Source organism: Trichosurus vulpecula, chromosome 2 (genome assembly GCF_011100635.1).
Source record: "Trichosurus vulpecula isolate mTriVul1 chromosome 2, mTriVul1.pri, whole genome shotgun sequence".
Lineage (NCBI taxonomy): Eukaryota > Metazoa > Chordata > Mammalia > Diprotodontia > Phalangeridae > Trichosurus > Trichosurus vulpecula.
In genome coordinates this window covers 119204900-119217557 of record NC_050574.1, presented here as the reverse complement: position 1 = coordinate 119217557, position 12658 = coordinate 119204900, and the positions used below count along the sequence as shown (strand labels likewise).

At 38.9% G+C, this 12658-nt stretch overlaps 1 protein-coding gene across 1 annotated transcript in view; it reads left to right on the top strand.

Moving 5' to 3' along the window:
- ACER3 (alkaline ceramidase 3) overlaps positions 1 to 12658 on the top strand; it is a 213898-nt gene that overhangs the window by 157787 nt on the left and 43453 nt on the right. Inside the window, exons 5-6 of the mRNA XM_036744926.1 lie at positions 1856 to 1937; positions 7042 to 7077. Of these exons, the coding sequence (XP_036600821.1) occupies positions 1856 to 1937; positions 7042 to 7077 (118 nt within the window). The remainder of the gene's footprint in view (positions 1 to 1855; positions 1938 to 7041; positions 7078 to 12658) is intronic.

The window sequence follows — 12658 nt, the reverse complement described above, 5'->3', positions numbered from 1 at the left end:
TCTACTTGTGGTAACACAGAGGTCCCTTGTGTCATAGGGAGATCAGTGATAAGACATCTCAGCATAATGAAAAGAGCTAGAATCAGGCCCTGCTTCTACCTCTTCTTAGCTAGGTGACCTTGGCAAATCACCCAACTTCCCTGATCTCCCAATCTCCAGCTTCTCATTTACTTATCTGTACAGTGGTAACAGTCATGCTTCCATTGTATGCATCCCAAGAACTATGTGAGGAATAAATAAATTAATATGTACAGTAATAAATATCATTTACATTTACATAGTGCTTTGAAGTTTGCAAAGCACTTCATATATACATATATAAAATCTCATTTGAAACTCAAAGCAACCATGTATGGTAGGTACTACATACAGATGAGGAAACTGAGGCTAAGAGAGATTAATGAGTTGCCCACGGTCACACAGAATTTGAATGTAGGCCTTCCTGACTCCACATCTGGCACTCTACCTACTACAGTCATGTAAGCCAACACAGAAGTGTTAGGGCTTTCTGAATGCCTTCCTCTCAGGCTTCCTTGAAGATGAAGCGGAACTCTCAATATCTGTGCTAGCAGAGTACAATCTGTGACAGGCCCTGTTAGGCTGGAACAGCTTTGGCATGGGCCTAACGATGGAGGCTGTGTTCTCTCATCACAGGACCAGCTAGTAAAGTCTGAAGATAGTCATCTCTCAACTGCAGAACTCAGGGGAGGGAAGTTTGGGGCCACAGCAGCTCATAAAGATAGTCTACTAAAGTGTAGAGGATTTGAGTCATCCTGCTGAAACCACCTATCCTTATAGAGGGATAGCGAAGATGTTTTAGGGTTTAGGAAAGGAAACTGAGAGACCTTGTCATCCAATAACTTCATTTGGCAACACAAGAAACTGAGGCCCCAGGGACTTCCTCATGGTCAATGACAAAGCTGGAAAGTAGAGCCCAGGTCTCTTAATCCCATATCTAAGTCTAATTTGACAGTGTCCTGTGACATCTGACACAGGCCTACCCAGTAAGGCAGCTAGTGAAATCCAAAAGTATTTATTAAGTGCTTACTGTGTACCAGATGCTGTGGTAAGTGCTAAGGATACACAGAAAGACAGAACCACAATTCCTTGCCTCCAAAGACCCCACAGCCTAATGGGGGAGAAAACATGCAAACAGTGAGGGACCTACTAGAGATACACAAAGTAGACAGAAGTAGCCTGAGAGACAAAGGCATCAGGAGCAGGGGGTGTGGGCCAGGACAGACCTCCTGTGGTAGGTGGCATTTGAGCTAAGGATTCTCACTGACCTCGTGACATGGTCATCTCTGCTGAATCCTTTTATGTTCTCTGTCCCCAAGAGCTTATGCAGCTTTACAGCACAGCTCCAGGGATGTATATAACACAGGAGAAAACACATGCAGACACTCCAATAATTAGACCCTTTAGAGCTACACAAAGGGGTCTCCCCTGGCTCCCCTGCACACTCTCTTACTAACACACTTGGTTCTGTGGTCACAGACATTGTCAGGGCTTATTGGTAGCATATCCTCACAGAGTTCTGGGCTTCCTCTTTTCTTTTCTATTTCCAGAGCTTATAGAAAGTGAGTGAGGCCGATGCCCTTATAGAGCCAACAAATGCTGCCTTTCTGCCCCCAAAGTTCAACTCCTTGCCTCTCTGGTTGTCTGCTAACCCAGTATGTCCAGTGTATCTTATCAATGGTTATCAAGTCCAATTTATTTGAAAGTTGTAAAGTAATTTTCCAAAGAGATATTCTTTAATCACCACAAATCATATAGAATGTAGTATGAGAAAAAAACAACATTCTTTTTGTTATGATGATTCTGCTTTTTGAAATATGTCTCTTTTCTGTTTTAGGTTTGAAAGTTTCAAGGCCAAGAACACAGTCAATTACCACCTGATTTTTATATTAATGCTATTCAGTTTAATAGTAACCACAGTAAGTCCTGTTTTGTGTCCTACAGAGCTATGGATGTATGAGTAATTTTCTTGCCATTTAAGCTTAGCACATTGTCATCTCCCAACTTTCGACTCATACTGGGCAACAGAACACATCTCTCTGATCAAAGATAGAGACCTAACTTAGAGAGATTACATCCAGAAAAGTTATTTCATGTGCAGATTTCAGTTCTTGCTTTAGATGAAATGTCTTATAAAAGCACTTCTTTTTTATTAAGGGAAGGAGGGTGAAAATAAGTCTTTGGAAGCAAGAAAAAGAATCATCTTAAATTTTGATCAGTAGGGGATAGAGCATTGGATTTGGAGTCAAAGGACTTAGGTTCAAAAACTAAGTGGAAACCCTATCAGCATCATAGGATTTTAAACTGGAAGAAATCTTAGACGTCAAGTTGAGCCCCTCATTTAACAGAGAAGAAAACCAAGGCTCAGAAAGGCAAATTCACCAAAGTTGCCAAAAAAAATCATACAGCTCTTAACAACTGGAGAGGGGATCATAAAAGATAAAAAATATAACTTTGATTTCATAAAATTACAAAGCTTTTGCATAAATGAGTTAGAATTAGAAATGGTAGAGCAGGAAAAATATTTGCATTAACTGTCTGACAAAAGTCTGATATACAAAGTATATAAGGATTTGAAACAAATATCTAACACCAGGGGTCATCTAATAGATAAATAATAAGATGACATGAACAGTTTTCAGAACAGTTATAAACTATTAATGACAACATGAAAATGTGTTCCCAAATGTTAAGTATTAGTAAGAGAAATGAAGATTAAGACAAGTCTGAGATTTCACCTCACACTACACAAATTAGCAAAGTAAAACAAAAATGGGACCATTAAATGTTTAAAAAGTTATGAGAGGACAGGTGTCTGCTGCACTTGGTGGAGTGGTGACGTCTTTGGACCATTCTGGATTTCAGCTTGGAATTATTCAAGCAAATTAACTAAATTGCTTATATACTCTGACCTTGGAATCTTCTTTTGGGTATACGCCCCAACAAAGTCAAAGATAGAAATAATGATGGTGGTATAATAAATAACCTTTATATGGTGCCTTAAAGTTAGCAAATTACTTTACAAATATTATTTCATTTTATCCTCATAACAACCATGGGAAGTAGGTGCTATTATTTTCTCACTTTACAGTTGAGGAAACTGAGTCAGAGGTTAAGTGACTTGCCCATATCACACAGCTACTAAGTGTCTGAGGTTAGATTTGAACTCAGATCTTGACTCCAGGCCCTTTATTCTATCTCCTATGCCACCTGTGAAGGTATGTCATTATATCAAGATTTTCCTTAAATTTTTTTTATTTTATCACCCTTGAAGGAAGGATTGAGATAAAGGTGATTAAAAGATAGAGGACATCAATAAAATAGGGTGGTTTTGTTTGTTTTTTTAAGTAACAGATCTGCCATTTAAACCCAGAATTCAGACTCTCAGTCTAGGCCACTATCCACCACCACATGCTACTCTGTTGTGTTCTGTCTCTATGACCCTGAGGAAGTCATTTCCCTTCTCTGAACCTCAGTCTATAAAAAATGAGGATAATGATACTTAGGTGGTCAGATCAAATGAAAACATTTATAAAATCTAAGAATCATAAGGTGCTGTATAAATGTAAGTTGCCATGTTTTTAGTGACATATTTAAATACAACATAGTGATGTATTTTATTTCAGAAAAAACACTGACCCTGATATTCTGTGGGCTTAGTTTAACCACTTTAGCAGTCAACAATGTGAAGCTTTTCTGAGACCTTGGGTCTTTGTCTTCCAGTAAGAGACATTTTGCATTGAGAAAATATTCTCTACTTCCTTCATAAAGTCCTCCAATGTCTTATATAATCCTTGGTACAAAGTAGGTGCTAGAACATAAGCTATAGGATGTTAGAGACTTTTTCCTCCTCAAATATTCTTAGTTTATTTTGTTTGGACCTCTCCTTTGTCCCTTTCATTCCCTACCTTGTCCATACTTATCCCCATATGTGCCAATGTAGGCTCATTGAGGGCAAGAACTTTTCCATTTTTTTTGTCTTTATGTACCCAGGACCTACTACAGTACGTTGTACAAAACAGGCACTTAATAAATATTTCTGGAACAGGGATCTGTATTTAACCCTGTCCTGCTTCACATCACAGATGACACAAAGCTAGAGGGGTAGTTAACATATTGCATAACACATTGTAGGGTCAGGATCCACTAGAATATTGAACTGAATCACTTGAAGTGAACTTTACTAGGAATACACAAAAAGTCTTATACTCGCATTCATCAGCATCAGTTTCATAAGTACAAGATGGGAGAAGAGTAACTAGAAATCAGTTTGTCTGAAAAGGGTCTACATGAGTTTTTAAAATTAGGTTTTTGTTCATTTTGATTTTAAAATTTTTTATAACATCTAGATGTCCCCCTATATTCCTCCCTTTTCTCCCTCCCAGAGAGCCATTCTTTATAACAAAGAATTAAAATTTTAAAGGAAGAAAAAGAAAAAAAATAGAAAAACCAATCAACAAATTGAAAAAGTCTAATGATACAACATTTTACATCCATGGATTTCCTTTTCTCACATCCCCACCCCCACCCCACAGAGAAGCTGGGGGAAGTGTCATATCTCTTTTTTAGTGGCAGTCTTGTTCTTTTTAATTTTGCATATTTGGTTTCAATTGTTTATGGTTATTGTTCTTCCATTTACATTGTTGTAATCATGTAATCATTGTGTACATTGTCTTCCTGACTCTTCTTTACTTTGTAGCAGTTCATATAAGTCTTTCCATACTTTTCCATATTCATCATGTTCTTATAGCACAGTGATGTTTTATTATGTTTGTGTGCCACAGTTTCTTTAGTCATTCCCCAATCGATGGGCATCTGATCTTAGGGATTTTAATAGACTACAAACTCCACATGAGTCAACAGTATGTTGTGAAAACCAAAAAATATAATGCAATCTTAGGCCATGTAGACAGGACACAATTTGGTGGCACAGTGGGCAGAACAGGGCCTGAAGTCAGAAAAACCTGAATTCAGATCAGGGCTCAGATACTTCCTAGCTATGTGTCCCTGTGCAAGTCACTTAACCTGTTTGCCTCAGTTTTCTCAACTGTAAAATAGGGAAAATAATAGCACCTGGCTCCCAGTTTTGCTTTGAGAATAAAATGGGATATTTGTGAAGTGCTTAGCACAGTGCCTGGCACAAAATTGACGTAGTAACCCTTTTCCTTCCTTTCTTCCTAGCAGACATAATGGTTTTAGACTTATCCCCGGTCAGACCATATCTGGAGTATTGTATTCTGTTCTAGGTGGCAAATTTTAGAAAAGACTTTAATAAATTACAGTCTCCAGAGGAAGCAGCCAAGATGGTAGAAGTATTTTAAAGGGCCATGACATCTGCCTTGTATTGGAAGGTCTTATCTTATGAGAGAGAGGAAGAGACATGTCCTGCTTGTCCCAAGAGGTCAGAACTAGAAGCAGAGAGGGAGGAGAAGCTTCTGAGGTCAATGGAGATTGGGGGAAAAAAAACCATCCTAGCCTCTTGAGCTGTCTAAAAGTGCTATAGAAGATAGGCAGTTTCATTTTACTGGAGATCTTTGAGCCAAGACTGGCTGACTGACTATTTGCTGAGGAAGCTGTAGAGAGGATTCTATTTCAGGTATGAATTGGAGATGGCTTACATAAGAGAAAGTATGTGCTTCCCCCACTTCAGGAAGCAGGGGGAAAAAAAAGCAACCCTCAAAACCAGAAGCTATGAGAAGGGAAGGACGATTCTCTGCCCTATCACCCTTTGTTCTTTAAGTGATAATATTTTTCCAGGATTAAGAGGAAAAGTAGTAATTCAAAAAGATTAAAAAGCATTGCATGAGTGCCATTTATATCGACAGGGACAGGGAATTCATAGCAACCATGGGTTGTCATCCTACAAAAAAGTTAAAACTCTTCCCAGAGAGGTGCAAGAAAGCACTTGAACTAGACAGTTTTAGCACATTCCAAGCTTTTAAAGAACCAATTGTGTGCTATGGCAGCCAAAAAAAGCTAACATAATCTTAGACTACATGAATAGGATCCTAGTGTCCAAAATGAGGTAAACAGTAGCCTTACTCCATTCAATGCTGGTCACATGCCCTCTAAAATAGGATTTCATTAACCTTAGTTTAGGGTATCACATTTTAGGAGAGACATTGACAAACTAGAGCTTGTACAAATGAGGGTTACCAAAATGGTAAAGTATCTAAGATCATGTATGTCATGAATGGATTTTAGTTGTTCAGTCATTTCAGTTTTGTCCAACTCTTTGTGACTACATTTGGGATTTTCTTGGCAAAAATACTGGAGTAGTTTGCCACTTCCTTATCCAGCTCATTTTACAGATGAAGAAACTGAGGCAAACAGAGTGAAGTGATTTGCCCAGGGTGACAGTCATTAAGTCTGAGGCCAAATCTGAACTTAGGAAGATGAATCTTTCTGACTCCAGGGCCTGCACTCTATCCTCTGTGCCACCTAGGTGGCCCGTGAATGGATTTACCATTTTTCAAAAGTGGTATCAGGCAGCTACACTTGATACAAAAACTGTGTTGAACCACATTTCTCAAAATCATCAATTCAGGGCTGAAAGGTCATCTAGTCCAACCCCCATATTTTCAAGGAAGAAAATAGATCCAGAAAGATAAAGTTATTTGCTCAAGATTGCAGAGCAAGTTAATGGCAATAAAAAGGCTAAATCCTAGGTTGCCAGACTCCCACCCTTTCTTTGATTCAAAAGAAAACAAATAGTCTTTCTCCTTTATTGTAAAACTGATAAAACTAGGGCACAAAGAAAGGAAATGCCTTCATTACCAAGGTCCTACATTAAATCATGGAGCCAAAACTCAAACTCGAATATTTTGACCCAAAGATCAATATTCTTCCTTCTTGTCTGGATTTTTCATCTGATCTGGATTACCCCCAGAGGGACTAAAGTCAGGATTGAGAAATAAATAGCATTTGTAAGATAGAGCATTGAGTGGCTTGTGAATGAAGATTGGATTGTTGGACCTTTTATGATGGGCTATATTAATGCATGTTGTTTTGAACTCTTTGCAGGTTTACCTAAAAGTTAAAGAGCCTGTATTCCACCAGGTAAGCTTTTCTTCCCTCTCAGTTCTTGATTATTTAAGAGCCTGAATTTTCTTTTTTCATCCATTTATGTTTTCATTTATATAAATATGTGTACATGTATGCATATATGTACACGTATATGTATACATATGTATAAATACACCGAGATTCACAATGTTGGCATCATCTGTGACTTACCTTTTTATTCACCCTACATATCTAATCTATTGCCAGGTCTTGTCATTTTTACCTTCATAACATTTCTTCCTACTACTAATGCCTCTCCAGAGATTATCTCCAATTTACCCTGGACATATCTTGTTAGTACATAATTCTTTAGATGTTGTCTTCCCCATTAAAATGTAAGCTCCTTGAGGACAAGGATTGTTTTTGCCTCTCTTTGTATCTCCAGTGCTTTGCACAGTGCCTGGCCACAGTAAGGGCTCAATACCTATTGCTTATGTTCTTGATCATAATCGTGATTATGATGATGAAAATACAGTTATAAAAATGAAATTTTATTGCAAAGACAGAGAGAGAACTTTCTGGGTAAAGGAATGTTATAGTGAATCCTTTTAAAGTACAATTGTTTTCCTTCCCTCCCCTTTTTGTTATGAAAGTTTGAACTTTTGTGTATTAAATTTTCTTAAAATGAAATATATAGTTCTATTTCGTTATCCATTTCCTTGTACAGATCCTACCAGCATAGTACTTTTTAGTCACTAAGAAAATAATCAGGAATATAAACTTTATTGTTAAACTTTATTTCCGTATTTTCATGCATCAGTGATCAAGGTCTTCCACCAGTGCAAATGGCAGACCATCCAAGCCTTCTCAGCCTGGACAATTCTTTTTCATGTCTTTCCCTTGATTCTCCATGAAGAATCTACCTAATACCCTGGAGGACATCTGATTCTATTACTGCCAGGATAGGACTCAGAGGGTCTGTTTGTTTTTCCTTACTCTTGCTATTTGGCTGGTCCACTTCTCTTTATTTTATTGACACTTACTTATGTTAGTCATGAATGATAACTCATATTTATAGAGTAGAACTTTATAGCTTCCAGTGTCCTTTCCTGTGAAACAGCCCTGTATAGATATCATACAAGAATTCATATTCCTTCTTCACAGATGAGGTGGAGTGATTTTTTAAAGGTATCAAGCCAAGAAGCAGAAGTTTGAAGAAACAGTATCTTAGCACTCTGGAAATGAGGACTAAAAAAGATACACAATCTCTTTTCATATTTCTCTAGAATATTCTAGAAGAGTCTTTGGAGGTAGTGGGCTCTCCCTCATTGGAGATCTTCAGACAGAGGCTAGGTGACTGTTCTGTTATGTTAGGTATGTTATAGTTTGGGTAGGGGTTGGACCAGAGAGTCAATGAAAAGTCCCTTCTAACTCTTTAAATTTAGTGATTCTGTGACCTACAACTGTTCTATAAATATAAGCATTTAGTTCTCTTCAATTTACCCCAGTAATTTTGTCTCAGCCCAAATTCATATGTTTCCTCTTAGTCAGAAATTATTGGTTAAAAATATCTATTTCTAGCAAAACCGCTTGGTCTTACTTTGATTTAGTAAGAGAAGCCAAGGTCTAGTGTCCCCAGGTGTTCTTACACTATACTCTAGGTACTGGATAGAGGGGGATAAGGGAAAGTAAGATGAGAAATGGAAGCCATGGTGCATTCCTTAGACCATGTGGAGCAGGCCAGCATACATGCAGAAAGATACAGAAGCAAAGTGAGACCTGATTCTGTTTGTGGATTTAAAAAAGGTAAACTTCCAGGTACAAGATAAGAAAGACATAGCTAGGCATGGCTAGTTCACGTGAAAAGAACTTGAGGGGTTTAGGGATTACAAGCTTCTTATGAGTCCGCAGTTTGATATTACAGCCAAAAAAGTTCAAGGCTGCGTTACAGTAGACTCCAGAATCAGAGAAATGACCCATCTGTAGTATTGTGTTCAGTTCCATGTACCACATTTTAGGAGGATGCCTTTAGAAGAGGATGGCAAGGATGGGAAAGGGACCGAGGTCATGCCATGTGAGAAGAAGTTGAAGGACTGTTTAGCTTGGAGAATAAAAAACTTTTAAGGGGGACTTAATAGCTTTCTTCACATATTTGCAGGACTTTCCAGTGGAAAAGAGATTAGACTTGTTCTACTTGGCCTCGGTGGCCATTTCTAGAGAAGACAACTTCAGGTTAATGTGAAGAAAAGCTTAACAGTGGGCTCTGCCCACAAGTGAACGGGACTGACTGCCTGAGGAGGTGGTGAATTCCTTGTCGAAGGAAATCTTCAAGAAGAAACTATTTTACCACCTGTCAGGATTATAGCTCTGAGAGGCATTGGACTAGATGTCCTTTGAGGTGCCTTCTAAGCTCTGAAATTCCCAGATATACATTATACAGATTATGAATCTGAGTTTTAGAGAAGGAAAAGTGAATTCTCCAAGAGCACCCAACAATTAAGTGGTAGAACCAAGACTCCAAGCCCACTCCTCCATCTGCCACAGTATGTAGAGTAGACAGAGGTGTGGACATGGAGGCAGGAAGACCTAGCATCATAGAATCACGGATCTAGGTGTGGAAGGAACCTCTGCAGCCATCTGTCCCAGGCCCCTCGTTTTACAGAGGACAGAATTATAAAGCCTAGGGCAGTTAAGTTGCTTAGCCATAGTCACACAGGTAGTAAGTGCCAAGAGGTTAGATTTGAATCCAGGTTCTTTGACTCCAGCTCTGTGTTCTTTCTGCTGTTCCGCGCTGCCTCCTCAGACACTGACTCTGGACAGGTCTGTTGATTCCAAATCTCACAGTATATATACAGCACCATGCTATACCTGCCTTTTCTGTAGCAAAATTTCAGGTAGGGGCTGACTTCCCCCGTCACAAGTACTCAGCAGATGTTCATAGGTTGCCAGTAATTCTAATATCAACACTTGAGCAAAATAAACACATCTGGAGCATTGAATTTAAAAGGAACATCGACAAGCTTTGTCATTTCTAGAAGAGGAATGAGCATGTTAGAGAGCAGACGTACATGAGCACTGCTTGAAAGAACCAGAAATGTTTACCTAGCATTGGGGAAGGGAGAGCATTGTAGCATCAAGTATTTTAAGGTCACTTTGATAATTGGGAGCCAGTTTATGCCAGGTTTTGTTAATAGTGGACATTTGTGTTGTGCTTTTTTTATTACATGACTTAATTGATCCTTATAACAATCCTGTGAGGCTGGTGTCGTAGGTATTATTATACCTGTTTTTGTTGTTCAGTCATTTCAGTTGTGTCCAGCTCTTTCATGACCTCCTTTAGGGTTTTGTTGGCAAAGATACTGGAGTAGTTTGCCATTTCCTTCTCCAACTCACTTTATAGATGAGGAAACTGAGGACAATAGGCATAAGTGACTTGCCCAGAGTCACACAGCTAGTAAGTTTCTAAGGTCAGAGGTCGGAAGTAGAATCATCAGTGGAAGTTAAACCACATTTCAGGAGGCAGCTAGGTGGTTCAGTGAGTAAAGCGCTGGCCCTGGAGTCGGGAGGACCTGAGTTCAAATCCAGCCTCAGACACTTGACACACTAGCTGTGTGACCTTGGGCAAGTCATTTAACCTTAATTGCCCTGCCTTCCTCCCTCCAAAAAAAAACCAAACCAACCAGATTTCAGCTCAATATAAGAAAAAAACTTCCTAACGATCAGAGCTGTCCAGCAATGAAATGGGCTATATGACAATCATATTTCCTCAAGAATATAGCCCTAGAGTGGGAAGGAACCTTCAGGGCCATCTAGTCCAACCCTATCATCTATCATCATATAGATGCGGAAACTGAGGCCCAAAGAGGTTAAGTGACCTTTGTAAAATCTCACAGGAAGACAAATTTCTTAACATCTTTCAGCCTCAGTTTCCCCATCTGTAAAATTGGGATAATAATGGCACCTCCCTGCTAAGGTTGTTATAAGGATCAAATGGGGTAAAACATATATATTACGTTGCAAACTGTAAAGTGCTACACAAATGTTAACATTAGTACTATGACACTTGTCCTCTCTGTACCTTACATTTGTTTTGTTTGTCACATGCTGTTTTATTAAACCCTCACAACCACTTTGTAAAACAGGCAGGACAGCTCTTATGACCTCCATCTTACAGATGAAAACCAACATAATTATTCTCACTTCTATAGGCTATTTTATAGTATACACAGTTCTTTCCTAACATCCAAATTTTTCCCTCTCTCCCTCACCTCCCCCCTCTTAAGATGGTAAGTAACTTGATAATAGGTCACATATGTTCAGTCATGTAAAACATTTCCATATTAGTCATGTTGTAAAAGAACAGACCAAAAGAAAAAAAAACTGTGAAAAAATAGTGAAAAACAGGATTATGCAGGGCTTTAAAAGCCAAACAGAGGACTTTATATTTGATCATGGAGGTAATAGGGAGCCACTGTAGTTTATTGAGTTTGATAACTGAGTGGAAGTGGGACTTGAATGGGGAGATACTTGAGGCAGGGACCCTAACTATCAGGTAATTACAGTAGTCTAAATGTCAAGTGACAAAGGTCTGTACAGGGGTAACAGCAGTGTCACTGAAAAGAAAAGGACTATTAGAAGAGATGTTGTGAATGTCGATTGGATAGGACTTGGTAAGAAATTGATTATGTGAGGATGATAGAGTGAAGGGTCAAAGATGACAGCTAGGTGTTCAGCCTGGATGATTGGGAAGATGATGGTGGTACCTTTGTCACTATTAGGGAATTTTGGAAGAGGGGAGAGGTTTCTTTGGGAAAGATGGTAGGTTCTGGTGTGGACATACTGAGTTTGATGTCTATGGAGCAACCCGTTAGAGTTATTTAATAGGCAGTTGGAAATGTGAGATGATCATCTGCATAGAAATGATAATTAACTCCATGGGAGCTAATGAGGTCACCAATCAAAATCGTTTGGAAGAAAAGAGGGCCAGGACATAGCCTTGGCAGGCACTCATGGCTACCAGGTGCAACCTGGCTGAAGATCCAGCACAGGTAGGAGGTGAACCAGGAGAGAATAGTGTCATGAAAACCTAGAGAGAAGAGAGTAAGAAAAGAAGAGTTACCAACAGTGTCAAAGGCTAGAGAGGACAAGAACTTGCCTGACTTGACTTGTGTACCTAATCTGTTCCACTGATCAGCCTCTGTTTTTAACCAGTACTTTACAGCTTTAATATTCTGCAGTTCTAATTATGTAGATCTATAGATATGTATATATTTGTTCTACATTGCTGGAATGAAGGTGCACGCTCCACTCCTTCCTCTCTGTGAGGACAGGGCAAAGGAATAAGGAGGAAGTTCTGAAAGTTACATGACATTTGACAGACCCTAATACTCAATAAGATAACTGAAGCTGGGAACATTGCATGAATCAGATCAAAGAAGAGATGGCTGGAAGACACACACACACACATCCCTACCTGTGATATACTGAAAGAACACTGAACAGTCGGGAGATCTGACCCTGTACAAGTCTTTTTCCTCTCAAGGCTTCACTTTCTTCTTTTGTAAAATAAAGGAGTTAGACTAGATGTTTTCTAAGACCTTTCTCATTCTTAAATGCTGTGCTATGAATGATATAA